General features: G+C 40.7%; 1 protein-coding gene across 1 annotated transcript; it reads left to right on the forward strand.

Moving 5' to 3' along the window:
- Nucleotides 1-2,255: 2,255 nt before the first annotated feature.
- Nucleotides 2,256-5,956, forward strand: LOC122028211 (AP2-like ethylene-responsive transcription factor ANT). Its single transcript, XM_042587241.1, has 9 exons — nt 2,256-3,121; nt 3,251-3,854; nt 4,015-4,097; nt 4,247-4,255; nt 4,338-4,426; nt 4,508-4,581; nt 4,665-4,715; nt 4,805-4,881; nt 5,095-5,956. Exons 1-9 carry the CDS (start codon nt 2,809-2,811, stop codon nt 5,697-5,699), a joined length of 1,905 nt encoding a protein of 634 aa, XP_042443175.1. The 5' UTR covers nt 2,256-2,808; the 3' UTR covers nt 5,700-5,956.
- Nucleotides 5,957-17,412: the final 11,456 nt, after the last annotated feature.

The raw sequence follows: 17,412 nt of genomic DNA on the forward strand, positions 1-17,412 counted from the left end.
CTCGGGTGCAGAAGCTAGCTGGCCAGAGAGGTCAGTCGAGCGAGAGATTGCAATGAGAACTTTAATTGCGAGCTGGAGCTACTTAAAGTGCAATATGGGAGCTTGTACCCTCAATCGTCTCTCTTTCTTCTTTCTCACACAAAAGAGGCAATCCGCAATTCTTTTAGGGGTTGCTTGGATTTTGTTTAGATTTAGTGTTCCTCAGGCAAAACGTAAGCACCGCACTAAATAGTAGTGTCTTTAAAAAGTATTGCTCGACCCTGGATTTTTGGCTTTCCTCTGAAAAATTTGGTACTAAATTGTACTATATACACAAATTCTCCTTTTTTGCCGATTGATGGAATTCACACGGATTCTTCTTTTATGATATTATACTTCAACACTGACCTTTGTCTTTTAAGCATTAACTGGCATTGCTTAGCATTACTGTTTTCTTTTATCTGAACACCGGTGTTTCACTTTCAATTGAATAAATATCTGAGGCAATGTACCAAATATTCTCGGTTCCCAGCAGTGCTTGGACATTAACCTGCTGGCCCAAACGTTCCATTCAAGGAAGAAAGGGTTGAGCCTTTTTGAGAGACAAATGTTTGTGTCATGAAAGCTAAACTAAGATTGTTTTGGCTTGTTGAGCTCAAGGGAAACCAGAAATAACAACTTCGGCCAAGTAGCTTACAGATGGAATTATTGAACTAAATTACATTTTGGTAGGTCGAATTAATGATGCCTGAATCTATTTTGCTCGATCCTCGAGGTCTTTAGCTGTTGAAATCTTCTTCATCACTGCAACTTCTGAAAAGAAATTAGCATTATTTGTCCTCACTCCCTGTGCTTATTATTTTTTCTTTCTTAAAGAAAAGTAATCATACCTGTGTGTGGATGCAGAAATTATTCAGACACAATCTACAGATATATCCTTCTCTACCTATTTAACGTGGAACATTTGGATTTGGTCGTAAAGCATTACTGAGATGCAGGCGTTTATTGGTTTGTATGTTTCTTAAATCCCTCTTTGGTTTGAACTAGGGGCTTTAATGGACGCCTGTTTCTTTTTCTCTGCTCTTTCTTTCCCAAAGCTGTTGCACTGTTTTTCCACGGTAGATATGTTTATATACTTTGACTTCCATCATTTGGAGAGGAACGCAGATTTGGACCAAGTAACTAAAGTGAAATGGATGAAAGTGAGAGGAAGAGGCGCATGAAATGATGCCGACGTTGCCACCGGTTAGGAGGCATCATACCGAGCAAAAGTGCGTGCTGTGGGTTTGATATAGTTGGTGGATGCACTCATGATTACGATGATAAGAAAAGAGACGGGAACAAGGATCAGGGATGTTGATTTCTATACGTTGGAACTCACTTCTCCTCCACTCCTTATTCCTTTCCCAATCTCTATCTTCATTCCGCTCCACATGCATGATCTTTTGTTACCAAATCATTGTCGCTGGAAAATCTGTCTCCATGAAAACCATGCACACCTCTGCATGCACAGCAGAGAAAAGCCTTGATAGAAGCAATATGTAATCTCCTTAGCATGATAACATATATAGTACTCTAGGAACCGAGAAATCAATTAGGACATGCTGAGAAGATACGAACGCTACTGATTGCTCTATGTTATAAATTAAATTCTTTATAGAGAAGCTTCATGGACCATGCCAATTTATTGCTTGGAAGGGCCCTTGAAACAATGATTTTGCTGATTAATATGAGTAGCATCACGGCAAGGATCCAACAGTTTGAAGTATTAATTAATGGAAAAGAAAATCACAATCATAAGCATGATTGTGCCACGGTACTAGTACTATTAGATTGATTAGTTTACTCGTAGTCTTGTTGTGATCATAATTATAAGCATATTTTTGGTATCAGTAAGAAGTTTATTGCAAGACAACAGCATAACCATGTCTCTTAAGAAACTATATTATATTATAGAGATCAAGTACATTTATGATCGCGTATGGGGTTCTTTTTGCCCTTTGTGCCTTTTTTTTTCTCATCATTCCTGGAATATATCACCCATATCCCACTTTGTCTGGGACCAGATGTTGATTACACACTTAGCCCTTAAAAATACGTATTAAAGTCACATGTGATGTAAGTATAAGCAGCTAGTAAGGAGTATTATTTTTTCTTCTCTGGTACGGGTCGAACAAATATAGTCTTTTCCTATTGTAAAAAAAACGAACTCTATTTATTGTAGATAAATAATAAAATATGAAATTAATAGGGGTCTCTCGATGCACCGCAGATTATGGTAGACGCTCGTACCGGGCTAAAGTGACTGCTTGGACAGTTGTCGTCGCTCTCCCCCTGTCAATCCTTCTCACATAGGTGCGACCTTTCTTTAGCTGCCATAGCAACCTCCTCGTTCGTAGCTAACACGCATTTAGCCATTTCGAAAGGCAGCGTCTTCCATATCCTTATTAATGGTTGCTGCGAAGCCTATGCTATTGCTTGTGGGTGCAATGCTCGCAGCATTCTGCCCGTCTTTCTTAACTAAGGATTTTAGCATGGTTCAAGGATGTTAAGAAAAGCAGAGAGGTGGGAAGAAAGCTACAAGCATGGCGACACAGATCCCTATGGAGTGCTGCAAGGTCTTGTATTGATCCAGATTTCTTGCCTGAAGAGCTCCTTCCTCTTTACTTTAGATCAAAGGGCCTTGTGCTTGTGGTAGCTAGTCTTCTTCTTCAGTGTCTAGACGATGGTTGGGCTAGATATTTGTTTATTTTGGTGATGAACAGAAGAGAGGTAAATTGCCCTCTTCTTCTTCCTAAAGTGAGTGATCAGCAGCAGCGATAGTCGAAGATGAAGTCCATGAACAATAACAACTGGCTTGGTTTCTCTCTCTCTTCTCATATGAACATGGAGGTTTCTTCGGAGTCGCCACATCACCATCAGAATCATGAAAACCATCATCACCACCAGCCTCAACCGACCGCCACAGCTTGCGTCTCTTCTTCTGCAGTCCCATGCAGTTTCTTTCAATCTCCCTCCTCTGGACTCTGTTATGGAGGGAAAGGAGAGGCCGCAGGGCTTTACTCTCACTTGCCTGTCATGCCACTGAAATCTGATGGCTCTCTTGGCGTCATGGAAGCCATCACCAGATCACAACACTCGGGTCTGTTTCAAATCCTTCTTTCTATTTCCTTCGTTGGCTCTCCTTCCCGCTAAACTCAAAGGCAGCATCGTTGCCAAAAGTATCACTTGACATATTCTAATTTTCCGTTTACTTCATGTCGTCGTGAAGGAATCCTCCCGTCTCCAACCCGGAAACTCGAAGACTTGTTGGGAGGCGGACCTGACACGGGGGCCCATCACCACTACGGCAACTTTGAAAGGGAAGCAATGGCTTTGAGCTTGGACAGCCTCTACTACTACCAAAATGCACACGCTGAAAGCACCCTCCATGGCCAGCAGATTCCAGTAGTACAACACCAACTATTCTTGCAACCCGAAGGGATGTGCTCGGGGATACCAGAACACGAAATGTATCAGGGGCCGCTGGAGGTGGGAGCCATGGTGGAAGATGGTGACCTTCCGAGCTTCAAAAGTTGGGCTCCTAGAAGCTATACTGCATGCAACAATGGGCTGGCCGAGGAAGGGGGGATTGGCCGCAGGTCTATAGATGTGGCTGGTTTCGGTGAGTTGCAATCCCTGAGCTTGTCCATGAGGCCTGGTTCTCCGTCAAGTTGCTTCATGGCTCCACTGCCAGTTGCTTCAACAACTGACCGCATTGACCTTGATGCAACAAAGAAGTTAAGGCCTAGTAAAGGAAGCCAGAAGCAGACCGTCCACCGGAAGTCCATTGATACATTTGGGCAGAGAACCTCTCAATATAGAGGTGTTACTAGGTCAGTACTCAAATGGTGCATATCTTATAATCTTTCGTGCATGCATGTCTATATGTTGGAAGTCCTTTATTTTCTCTTCCTTGGGAGTTTTCATGATTTAGTTCAATATTGGACAAAGTATGATATAAATGTCATGTTTATGTGACTATCCATGCATCAGGCATAGATGGACTGGGAGATATGAAGCGCATCTTTGGGACAATAGCTGCAAGAAAGAAGGTCAGACAAGGAAAGGAAGACAAGGTTAGTAAAAAACAAGAACATATTATAAGTGCAACTATCATATTCAACATTACTGCCAAGTTTTTTAGGTAGATCTTCACTAACAAGTACTCCATGGTTCTTGGTTTGTGATTTTTTCGTGTGGGGATATCGATCACGCCCTCGTGCAGTATATCTCGGTAGGTATCTTGAGCTCAAACAAAATATTGCTTCTGGTCCAATTTTTTATTATCGCCTAGCATCGAGTTTCGCTTCCTTCAGGGGGATATGACACGGAGGAGAAAGCTGCAAGAGCTTATGACTTGGCGGCATTGAAGTATTGGGGACCATCAACGCACATTAACTTCCCTGTATGTATGATCCCTCAGCCTAAAGATCTTTTCTATGCTTGGATTACAAACACAATTCCGTACTTGTGGTTTGATGTGCAGTTGGAAAGTTATCAAGAAGAACTGGTTGAAATGAAGAACATGAGCAGGCAAGAGTATGTTGCCCACTTAAGAAGGTAAAATTCACTTAGATTTCTGTTCAATAGTTGTTTACTATTTATAATGTTGAATTTTTTTCTGGGCCAATGTACGGTTGCAGGAAAAGCAGTGGTTTTTCGCGTGGGGCTTCGATTTACCGTGGAGTAACAAGGTAATCTTTCATAAAAGTCAGATTCTCTAATTAGTTCGAGAATCTTTAGAGATCATCTGGTAATTTTTATATATTTTTTTTTTCTACAGGCATCACCAACATGGAAGATGGCAAGCTCGAATTGGTAGAGTTGCTGGAAACAAAGATCTTTATCTAGGAACCTTCAGTAAGATTCCTGAATAACTTGATATATGTAATCCTTTATTAACTTTTATACATGGCATCAACAAATTTTGTTGTTTCAAATTCTGAGTCTTGTACTACTCATCAAGCCTGACATTATCCAGGTGCAATTATTCTTAAGTTAGTCATCCATAGTGAATACTTGCTGCGATGCCATAAAGCATTCATAATTCTCATAGAATCTATGAACTCACAGGTACTCAGGAGGAAGCAGCTGAAGCATATGATATTGCTGCGATAAAATTCCGCGGGGTGAATGCTGTTACAAACTTTGACATAACGAGATACGATGCAGAGAAGATCATAGCAAGTAGTACATTACTTCCAGGAGAGATTGCTAGGAAAAAAAGGGCAACTGAAGCAGAAAAAGATATTCCATTGGAGAAAAATATGTGCAGAGAGCCAGCTGAAGAAAACAATACTGCAGGTTCTGAATGGAAGATGGCTCTCTATCAATCCACTGAGACGCCTCCATCCACCGAGTGTCGTGATCACGAACCATTGATGATGAGTGGTGACTATAGGAGCCCGATGTCATACCCATCGACAATTGGTGGACTTAGAGGTTTAGAAACTGGGAATTTTGTGGAAGGAGTTGTCGATTCTGAGAGACTGAGCACTGCCCATCTGTCGAACCAGTCGTCCTTAGTGACAAGCTTGGCCAGTTCCAGAGAAGGCAGTCCTGATCGGATTGGTCTTTCCATCATGTTTAGTCCCACTCCACTTGCTTCGTTGGTTCCGTCGAGGCCCAGCATTTCCATTGCTCAAATGCCCGTTTTTGCTGCATGGAATGATGTTTGAACTAGCCATGACCACAAAGCATGCACGCAGAGTCCACTAGTAAAAGCAGCCGAGGAAAGGAAGCAAAGCCCCATTGGCTAAAGTGAGAGATGCATTTCCTTCTTTTTTTTTTTTTCCCCCAGATGTCCGTGAGCAAAATTTGTGTTGATCAATCTTGCCTCACATGCCAGTGGTTTTTTTTTTTTTTTTAAATTTCAGCTTTTGGCAAGAGCAAACATATAATATCATAATGTGTGAGGTGATGTTTAGTTTCTGCATTTTTGGTCTTTGCCAAGTACATTATGAAAAGCAGTTCCATGTTCAAAGAAAGGCAGCTTAAACTTTTGACCACCACATTCAACAGTGGCGATCTCTACGTTCTCCCTTTTCCTCCAAGCTTTGCTCATCCAACATTCTTCATTTTTTTTTCTAAAAGCTGTAAATTCTCAAATTATGTTCAGGAATATCAATTTCTGGTAGGGCCTATTTATGGTGCATAGGATTCTACTGTAATGCTTCCACGTGCTTTTTGAACTTCTCGAGAGGAATGAGTTCGTTTTTTCTCATAGCAATCAGTCAAAAAGCATTGATTCTATAGCAGACTTGAGGATGCCAGGAATATTAGTGAAACGTAAACATTGTGCAAAGGCGGGTTCCGCCGCCCAGCGGCCCCCTAGGCCTGATCCCACAGGAATCCTAGGAGAAGGTAAATAAGCGGTGAATACTGGCCCGAGTAAAGCGTGGTGTCTCCGGAATTTAACACAGTCGGCCCAAATTATTCATCCAGTGCGTGTCCATGGACCTTCAACCCTATAACTCATTGTGCAAAGATGCCACGCTTTAACCAGTTGATCCAACCCGCGGGGGCTAGTGAAACGTAAACATGCTCACATGGATGATACGTTGTATGATCTCTCACGGGTGTTAACAACTGAATATTACAGTCATTAGCCTCCTGACATATGAAGATTTGAGGAGAGGGTAAGAAGAAATAATAACTGTTTTCTAGATTTTTTTTCTTTAAAATTATTTAATAATTAAGGATTAATTCGTCAATTAGCTAAATAAATTTTTGTATAGATTCTAATCTAAAAAAAAAAAAATCCTAATACATTGATGCAGGATCAATATATAAAGACGCAATCTTTCAAAAGAGATAAATATTAATTCATGGCTAGAAATCAAATTTTTTACAGTGGTGCATGCATAATTTAAAAACCACCAATTCTTGGGTCCAAACTCCACCATTTAGATCTCTTTCGGAGGTTTTTTTATTATTTTTAGTACTTTTCATTTTATGATATTTTGGATATCTTTTTGATATTTCTGGTATTTAGGAATTAAAGATTGTCTATATATAGTTTTATGAATTTTGTGTATCATGAAATTTTCTTTTCAAATAAGGTTTTTTTTTTTTTACAAAATTAGAATTGAGATCTTAAATTTAAGATTTCTTTCCTTAGTCTTAAGTTCCGGGTCTATATAATATCTATCAGTTGTATGAAGAATTATCCTCTGGTATTAACAAATTTTCTTTTTTTCTTTTTAAGTTTCTCTTTGTTCTTGGTGATTTCTCTTCTTGCGTTCTCCTTAATTCCGTCTTCTCATCAGAATAATCATTATCTTGTCCGGCATCACATATAGACCCCAATTCTTATAGTGTAAAGAAAGAAAAGAAATCATAATTGAAACAAAAGAAACTCATAATCCTAAAATCTCTAAATGGACTCAAAATTTAAAAATACAAAAAGATAGAAATTACTAAAATATCAAAAATAAAAAATTATAAAAAATAAAAATTATTAAAAATAATAATATAATTTTTGGATCCTTCATGTTCTACATGAGAACTCATCTTTTAATTTAGAATAGTAAGATGATTATCTAAAAGGAAGATCATCTGACACTAAATCCACAAAATCTATTAACAATTATTGAACTTTGGAAATTTTTGTTGATTCACCACCGAGCATGACATTGTGGACGATGTTCTTATCCATCTTCACGTTCCTCAAGCACTTCTTGTATTCTGTTACAATTATAACATAATCCTTGATGACTACGAACTCTAGTGCCTTGTTAACTTGAGTAATCCAATTGGCACCCCCTCTAGCACCTTGATTGAATAGGACATGCCTCTTGAGTACACACTGTGAAAAATTATGTTTATTGATGAAAATTTTCTGTCCAAATATGAATTTGGCTAGTAAACGAAAGATATACCAGCCAAATTTAACTTTGGTCATTAAATAATTTTAATTAATAATCAAAATTTATTTTGACGGGTAATTTTATTTTTTTACCAACCTAAGTTTAATTTAGTCGATAATATGTAATTTGTACTCAAAGTTAGATTTGATCGATAATATTTAATCTTTTTGCTGCCCAAAATTATATTTAGTTAATGATATTTAAATTTTTACTAGCTAAATCTATTTGACCAGTAATTTATAATTTCTATCGGTTAAAGTTAAATTTGACTGATAATATTTAATTTTGTTCTCGATCAAAGTTAGAATTGGCCGGTAAAAATTTAATAGATAATTATTATAATAAATAAAAATTAATTTATAATTCAAAATTTTAATCAATAATTATATTATGAAGTCTTAATTATATTTATATTATTTTTCTTTTTTACTTTATTTTTATTTCTGTTAAATATTTTTTATTAATTTAATTTATATCATTTTCTTTCTTTTTTGCTTCTGTTTTTTTCCTAATCCTTTCAAGAAAATTGTAAGTGCAGTTTTTTCATTTATATTATATATCAGAATGTACCTGTTGTTTCTGATTTCGTATGCATTTTTTCTATACAAAATAAATATCATAAAAACAATAGTGAAATTATAAGATGACATATTCATCCTTAATGGATCATAAGTGATGCTAGATAAAACTCAAATTGAATACTTATCAAGTTAAAATTTAAAATAAGAATGTCAATTAATATTAAGAATAAATTTAATCCTTATGAACTCAAATAACACTTGCTAATTATATATATATATATAGGGGCGTAGCCACCTTAAGGAGAGGGGGTGCGGTCGCCCCTCTCACATTTTATTAAAAAATTATATATATATATATATCATTTAATGTTGAAAACTGAAATTGATCATATACTTGAAAAGTTCATGACTTAAATTATTCGAGTTTGAACTAAATTCAACGGATAGATATAAAGATAAGTATTATGTTGGTTTAAATTGGAATTGATTTGAAGTTGAGTTATGATCGAACCAAATTTAATGTTTAAACGAGTTCGAATGATTTAAAAAAAATTAGGATATTTTTGACGAAATTTTTTATTTTTTTCTCTTTCTTCTCCCTATGCATGTTACATTCCAACCGTACCATATGCCACCCCTTCGCCCATTCCTCTCTTTTATTTTTTTTCCTCTTCTTCCTTATTTGCTTCTTCTCCTTCTCTTCTCCAACGTTAGTAAACTTACAATTTTTCCCCTCTTCTAAAGCACAAGTGTAAAATACCAGAAAAATAGAGGAAATAACAAGGGGAATTTTCTCGAAATTTTTGGATATTTTTCGGGAATTTTTCAGAGCTCGTACGGACGAGTTGACGGAGATAAAAACGGGGTCCAGCAAAGTCTGTTTAGGCTACCCATTTAAGCGAGGAAAATTTTATTTTTTCTTTTATTTATTTTCTTTATTTGTTTTTCTTTTCCTCCGGTTTCTCTTTGTCGCCGTTTCCCTCTTCCTTTGCCGAAGCTCTTGCGCGCCCGACTCCGAGCCCTAACCGCCGGCCGCGGCGGTTTCCTTCTTCCCCGAGTGCACAAAGCCCGTGCCGACACTTCTTCTTCTTCATCTTCTTCTTCTTCCTCCCGAGCCGCACACCGACGCCACTGTCGTTCCTACTTAGCCCTAGCGTTGGTTCTTCTTCTCCTCTACCTAGCGCCGGACAACACTGCCACTGTGAGCAGAGCCCTTTCCCTCTATCGCACGGAGTGCGCCAACGCCCTACAGTCGGCGCTTCACTGAAGCTTCCTCTCCTCTGTTGTCGCCTCTCGCAGTGGAGATCTCAGATTTGCTGCCCTCTTTTTGTCAACGAGTTTTGGCCGGAAGAGGGAGTATCAAGCCCTCTCTTGATTAGCCCCGGTTCTCCACTGCCGAGCCCTCTTCCCATCTGCTAATCGTCGACGCCAGCCAAGTTTCTGTTCCCCATCCTTTCCTCTCTTCCAGCAGAGCAGAACCGTCGACTTCCTGTTCTTGAGCCGTGCCTTAGCACAGTAGCCGGATCCTTGATTACCTCCGACCAGTGGAAAGGAAGAGGTAAGATGATTAGGTTGATGCATTCATGATCACTAGCTTGATCCCACCTTGAACTGAACTGTAGGGAAAGATTTCAAGCAGGAATTGTGTGCTGTGGGGAGTTCCTGGTTTCGGCAACAGCCCATTCAGCATTCCCTTGTTCCAGCAGCAATCAACCTTAATTGGGCAACAACTCTTTAATTCCAGCATCTTCTTGTTCTTGAATAAAGCTGTGGATTGAGGTAAGGTTTAGGGTTTTGAGCTTCGTGTAGATTGATTAGGTTTATGTTGGGAATTGGTAGATTGGATTAGCTTTAAATTTTTAATCTAATGTTATGATTAGGGTTAAAGGAAATTAACCCTAGTTAATTGTTGGATTTAATTTAGGAAGGTCGAGATTATGGTTTAGAGTTTTTCCCTAAATTGTTCTTAAGGATTTTTATTTAGCTATTCGTTTAATTTGTAGCTAAATAAAAATGTATGTTTGATATCACAGGACCTTGACGCGAGACGAGTATCTCGATTATCGGATTGGACTTTTCGATTGGAGGCGGGTACTTTTGACTTTATGTCGTTTGATATACATAGTAGTGAATTTAACAAATTGCATTAATTATGTTCCTCATTCTGTTTCGGTTAATCACTACCCAAAACTTGTTACATGCTTGATTGATTGCTTGGTTTGCATCTCATGTATACTTTACCTGTTTATACATGCTTGTAGGGGTAGTGATATACCATGCTTCACCATGTTCAGGACCTAGATTGTATACCTTATCTGATCGGTGTACCGTTGTTTTGATTCATTGACTTATGGTGCACTTTCTATATATATACATGGTTTAGCTCAAGATTTTGTGGTTAGTGCCATGCACCATTTGCATGATTGCATGCTGTACGATAGTCCGCTCCATTATTGTTGAGCACATCGCCAGTTACATGGATCTGCACACACCACCACTCATGGGTTAGTGGTCGATTCAGGCAGTGTGTGTTGCAGCAGGGACTTTGTTTGGCTCCGTTGGTCCGCTCATGGGTAGCATGATGCAACGTGTTAGCCGGCAGGGATTCCTCCCCGTCATCGTGTACCAGGAGTTGAGAGCATTGCGCTCCCCCATTTATGATTTGGGGTAGGAGGATAGGTGTACTCCGACAACATCCCGTCCACTCAGTCACTCATCAGGAGCAATGACGACAGAGTGCACGGTTGTCACAGCTCTACCCACTCGGCCTCACTATTGGGTGTGAGATGATCGACTGGCATCAGGGGTGACCAGGACGCACCATTGGCATCATATGCATGATGCATTTATTGCTTGTGTTTGTGTTTGTTGCATTTATATGCTGCATATTGTTTGGATACCTATGTTTGACATGCATACAGGATTTCTATACCACTCGGACTGTTTGTCCTTATACCCAGGTTCTGGTTATAGTACAGTTTCTCTCCTGTTTATTTCAGATGCATTTTTATCTTTCTTATACCAGGAGACTGTACGCATGATTAGTGCTAGGTGTCATTTCCCTACTTTGTATATCAGTTGTACCTGCTGAGTGTTGGACTCACCCCGCCTCCATTGTTGTTATTTTTCAGGTTGATACTGTCAGGAGAGAGTTCCAGTCGCTAGTCCCCCGATGACCACGAGGGCTTAGTAATCTTTTGGTTTTCTTCTTTATTAGTCTATGTTCAGACTTATTCTGTTTTTGATACTATGGATTTTTGATACTATGGATCTAGTATGAATTTTATGTGTCGATGAATTTTATTTCGATATGTTTTACTACATACCTGCCTGGACGGCAGAAGATGTGAGTAAATCGGATTTGTGCTTTATGGGTGTAGTGGAGTAGGGTTGATTTCGAGTCAGAGTATTATTCTTCCGTTTACTTGTTATATAAACTGCGTGAAATGTCTGTGTATTGTATTTTATTTCTGCTATTATTCCAACCGCATGTGGCTGAGGTATGTGGATATGTAGAAAGTTTCAGATTGTCCGTCGTATAGGGGAGATGCTGCCGAAATTTCTTCGGACAGAGACTCGTCCGGGGCGTGATAACAAGAGCTTTTTTCTTCACCTTTCTCTTCTCCAGCAAGCAAGAAATGCAACACCAGTTGCTGCCCTCTTCTAGAAATAAGATCAAGCAGCCATCAACCCCCCTATCTTCTTCCTCTTCTGGTATTTTTTAGGTTTTTATTAGCACATCAAAATAGTCATGTCTTGTCTTATCTTGCTCTCTGTGTTATTGCCGAGCTCATCGAAACTAGTCAAAATTGCTAATGAAGAAAGTAAAGTTCTCCTTTTTTTACTTCTTCCTCTCTATTTTAACTTCTCTATTTTTCTCAAAAACAATGATCTTCTAAGAGTTGTAAATTATTCCTTCCTCGTTTTATGAATTTTTAAAAATTACCCCTCCTAATTGAAAATCCTGACTACGCCCTATATATATATACATATATATATTTTGTTGATCATCTTCATATTTATCTATCATTTTTTATTCTTATTTAAATTATTATCATTTTTTATTCTTATTTAAATTATTAACCAACAAAGTTATTTTTTTAATGCAGATATCATCCAAACCACTTGCTAATTTATCCTTATATGAAAAACAGAGTAATATCTGAAGACTTTATTATAACTTCTTTATTATTACTTCTTTGAATTATAACTAGCAAGTAAATTTTAACAAATATTTGCCTAACACTATATATATATTTTGTCGATCATCTTCATATTTATCTATCATTTTTTATTCTTATTTAAATTATTAACCAACAAAATTATTTTTTTAATGCAGATATCCAAACCACTTTACTTACAAACTCCAGTTTAACTTTTTCACCTAAGCATGCCCCAATTTCTATTGATGTTAGACTTTCTCAAACAACATCTAGTGCGACTACAATATTATTCCTCCATTTATCGACCATCCAAATTCATCAATTATAATTCTAATTTTATGTAATTATTGGGATTCTAGACAATTTAAGGTTAGTTAATTTTTATTACAATTTCTTAGTTTATAATTTCAATTTTATCATATCACAGTTACTAATTATTGGCTGTATTTTTAAAGATAACTTCTTAAAAAAACAAAAGAAATCGGGCGAAGGTTTTATTTAATCATCATAGTGGTTCTAGATATGTGGTTCAACACATGGAGAATGTATGCTAATTTAGAATTACTTTGATAGTTATATGTATTTGATTTTATACTAATTATTGGAGCATGATGTTTATTTTTTATTAAAATTATAATTTTAGAAAATTAATCTATCATGACACACATAATTGTCCTTATAGTATATTTATGGTGACACAAACGTTTTGGTGATATATACCAAAAACGTCCTATAAAGTGATGTCGTCTTAGACCCACTTAATTCCCTGGCATTTTATAATGTCATTATATAATATCAATACTAACATCAAAAGTTTCACAATTTAAAGATATAATGACACTCTATAATGTCAGAAAATATTTTTTTTAAGGATATATATATGTCGTGTTATCATCGTAATAATGACAAAGTTAAATGTCACTAAAATTCATTTATTATGACATTTATGTTTTTATAAGGATAATAAAAAGTATCAATAAAGATAATTTATAAGATCATTTATATGTCACCTTAACTAATCTATAATGATATTAATAAATGTTATTATAATAATTTATAAATACATTTAAAATGATCAATAATATGCATTTAGAATATATAACATAAATTCAATTTTACACATTATCACAATCTATCCACCATTTAGAATAGAAAAATTATAAAATACTATTTAAAGTACAAATAGATAATCTAAATTCATCTAACAAATATTTAAGTCAAAGTTACAAATGTAAATGATCCTGTCCGAACGCTGAATCGATGGACGCTGGGCACGTAGCGCTCTCCAAACCGATGACGTGACTCTCTGACTGACCGTATAGAGCTCCAACGAACCTGCAAAGAAGTCGAGCTGGGAAGGGGTTCCCGGCGACGACCCTCCGACGCTCAAGTCAGGCAAGGGGAAAACAAGAAGGTGACTCCAAGGATCGAAGATGTGTGTACCTCCGGCGAAGTGTGAGGCTCCTTATATAGAGCTGTGAAGAGGCTCACGCGCATATACCGAGGCGAATACGTGTCCTCTAACCATACCGGAGTATGGGCTTATCAGAAGAGCTTAGCTGACACCATACTGCTACAGTCTGAGCACATCTCTGATGGGACAGCGGAACCCTCTGTCGTAAGATCCTGCGTATGGCCTGGTCGTTGAACATACCCGCTGTCAGAGGATGTTCCCTTGTCCTTTTGTCTCTTCTTACCCCATCCCGAGCGTCCGGCCGGTCGGCAGTCCCCTCACGTCCGGCCGGTCGTATGTGCTAGTCCGCTCGGGAGATTCCCGGTTGTGTGCTATGTGGAGACTGTTTGCAGTATTACTACTTTAAGCCTTCGGCCGAGCGGGCTACCCGCTCGGCCATACAACCCTGTTCAACATGAGCGTCGGAACTCCGACTCCCGACCGGGAACTTTCGGCCGGTCCCCCCAATCTTTGTCCGCTCGGACAAACCCCTGGTTGAACTTTTACCTTTCGACCTCCACGTGGCGTTGACTCTGCTTAAAGGGGGTCCCCCCTCCTTATTATCATATCACTTGCCTCCCCTTCAAGTCTAGTCGAAGGAGGCGCTAAGTCCGACTGACTGGACCCCCGGTCTGACAGAGTAACGGCGCTCGGACGGTCCGTGGAATGCTTATCCGTTCGGCTTACATTCTTCATCACGCCCGTTCGGCACCGTCAACGGATGGACGGTCAAAACTGGCGCCTTTGGGATCCCCTCGGAATGCGTGTCAAATCCGCCCCATTAAGGCCGAGTACGCACGCTGCGCGCGGTAATGGCGCTCATTAAATGCACCCCATGCGGTAGCGCCACGTGGCATCTCTGATGGCGTCAACGTACAGCGGCGGCGTTACCTCGGATGGGACTGCCGCTGTTTGAAATGGACAGTTAGATGTGGGCATTGATCCTCGTGACCTGCATCCAACGACTGAGGCCGTCCGGGCCAATCCCTATAAAATCCTCTCCTTCTCCTCCGCCGCGTTCCTGCCCTCGCGTGTTCCACAATTCTCCCTCCGGCGACCTTGTTTCTCTGCTTCCAGGCGATCTCCAGCGCCCTTGCAACCCCTTTTTCCGATCGTCTTCGTCCTTGTAAGCTCAGCTCTCCTGTTATTCCGTCATTCCTTTGCGTCGTTCTTTAGTTGTTCCTCCTTCTGTCGTCTGTTTTCTCGCTTCTTTCCGTCTTTTATCGCGTTCACTTTTCCGATCATGTCGAGCACTTCACAACCGTCGGCCTTCGCTCCTGGTCTTTGGTATACAGCCACGGAGAGCCGGTTTGATGAAGAAGACGCACTACGCCTCGTGCGTACTTATGAGTTCCCCACTGACCTTGAAATAATATTAGTCACTCCTTCCGATCGGCCTCATGTCCCACCGTCCGGCACTGTTTGCTTTTTCCGGGATCAATTTTTGGCCGGCCTGCGGTTTCCTCTACATCGCTTTATCTTGCAAGTATGTAATTATTTCCGCATCCCGCTCGGCTAACTCGTTCTGAACTCCATTAGGCTGCTCTGCGGGGTGGTGATTCTTTTCAAGTTGAACGATATCCCTCTGGACCCCAAAATCTTCCATTACTTCTACTATCCAAAACAATCCGAGTGGGGCACCTTCATTTTCCAAACTAGGATTGGTTTTGTTCTTTTTAGCAATATGCCGAGCTCCAACAAGCACTGGAAGGAATACTTTTTCTATGTGCGCTTCCCTGAGCTGTCGACTTTCCGAACAAAGTGGCAGACTGCGGTGCCGACCCAACCAGAACTCGTCAAGTACAAGAGCGATCCGACCTACCTCCATGTAGCTAACCGCCCGGTCGACCAACGATACAACATTGATAAGCTGCTACTTAAGGGAGTGATGTACTTGTTCGGCTTATCTCCCGTTCGGGCCGGCATTCCTTGCAACATGGGTAAGGGTTTCTCTTTACCTTTCTCCTTTGCTCTAAGTGATTTATTTTTGTTTTCCGCAGCCGAGATCATGTGGCGCGCTAAAGCTACCGAGCGCCTGAAGTTGAGAGCCGCTGAGATTGAGGCGGCTACCGAAAAGGACGTCGCTGAGCGGGAGCTTGTCCCAGCCAGCTCGGGGATTGAAGGGACACAGTCCGCCCCTGAAGTATCAGCCACCCGGGCCCCTGTACCAGAAGCTGCGGGTGATGCTACTTCATCTGCCCCGGTCGGGGTGGAGATTCCACCTATTGATGATGTTCCACTAAAGACCCGGAAGAGGCGTCGGACGGACCCAATGCCACCATCGATCACTTCTGGTGAACAGCTTTCTGAGAGAGGAGGTATCCCTCCCGAGCGGGAAGAAGGGGCGCCGGCGTCCGTCGAAGCGATCTCTTCAGATCGAACACCCTCCCAGCTTGGCTTGCCCGCGACGCTCCCCGAAGTGGAACCGACTGGTTCTCTCCCCCGCATCCGCCGTCGCCTTAGGCGCTTGGGTGACCTCTCTACTATTGGGGAGCCTTCCAGTCAGGCAGCTGAGACCGAGGATGATCCGAGCGGCCCTCGGGTGATCAAGACTGTTTTGCGTTTTCCTTCAGAGGAATATCTTTTGGCGGCTGATCGGCCCGCGAGCCCTGAGCAGCAAATCACCCTAACTGGGCCTCTTGCCAAATTTTGGGAGGACGCCCGGATTCGCGTTGCGCTGATGACTCCCAGTCAGTTGGGAGACAGCAATCTGCAGCAGGCCACCGGGGTATGTTCTTTCTTTCCTTTTTTTTTTTGACATCCCTTCCTCTGCGCAGAACTGGGTAGAACAGATTGCCATTAGCAATCGCCTGGACGAGCTGGAAAATGACCTAAAAAAGCTCAAACTCTCGGGGGAAAGTCAGGGGCAGTCATCCGCCGAGCTGGAGAAGACTAAAAAGCTTTTGGAATCCGAGCGGCAAAAGTCCTCCGAGCTGGCGGCGGAGGTGACTCGGCTCGAAGCTGTGGTCAAGAAGCGCGACCACGATATAAAGCTTGCAACCAACCGGAAGCTTCAGGCCATCTCCGACCTGGATATCATGAAAGTGGAGAATCGGGGATTGGATCAGCGTGTCAAGGAGTTGGGCAACCTCTTGTCCACCGAACGGGAAGGCCGCTCGGCCGATCAGGCTAAATTTGAAGGGGATTTGAAAGATCTCCAGGCTGCCCTTGACGCTTCCCGAGCCACGCTCAAAGAATATCAAGACGGGGAGCCTGGCCGGTCGGCTGAAGTGCGGAAAGCTTTCGTCCGCTCGGACGAGTTCGGTGAAAAGTTCAGCGACAAGCTGTCTCTAACTTTTGAAGAGGCTATCAAGGTGGCGGTTGATTATTTGAAGACTAAGGGTCATCTACCCGCCGAGCTGTCCGTCCCCCCAGAAGATCTGGTT

The sequence above is a fragment of the Zingiber officinale genome, chromosome 10A (assembly GCF_018446385.1).
Source record: "Zingiber officinale cultivar Zhangliang chromosome 10A, Zo_v1.1, whole genome shotgun sequence".
Lineage (NCBI taxonomy): Eukaryota > Viridiplantae > Streptophyta > Magnoliopsida > Zingiberales > Zingiberaceae > Zingiber > Zingiber officinale.

Excerpts from the sequence above, each read along its gene's own strand:
- LOC122028211 (XM_042587241.1), top strand. The coding sequence starts at position 2,809 with ATGAAGTCCATGAACAATAACAACTGGCTTGGTTTCTCTCTCTCTTCT. Across the intron at positions 3,122-3,250 it reads CACCAGATCACAACACTCGG|GAATCCTCCCGTCTCCAACC; the intron begins GTCTGTTTCAAA and ends GTCGTCGTGAAG. Across the intron at positions 4,716-4,804 it reads ATTTACCGTGGAGTAACAAG|GCATCACCAACATGGAAGAT; the intron begins GTAATCTTTCAT and ends TTTTTTCTACAG.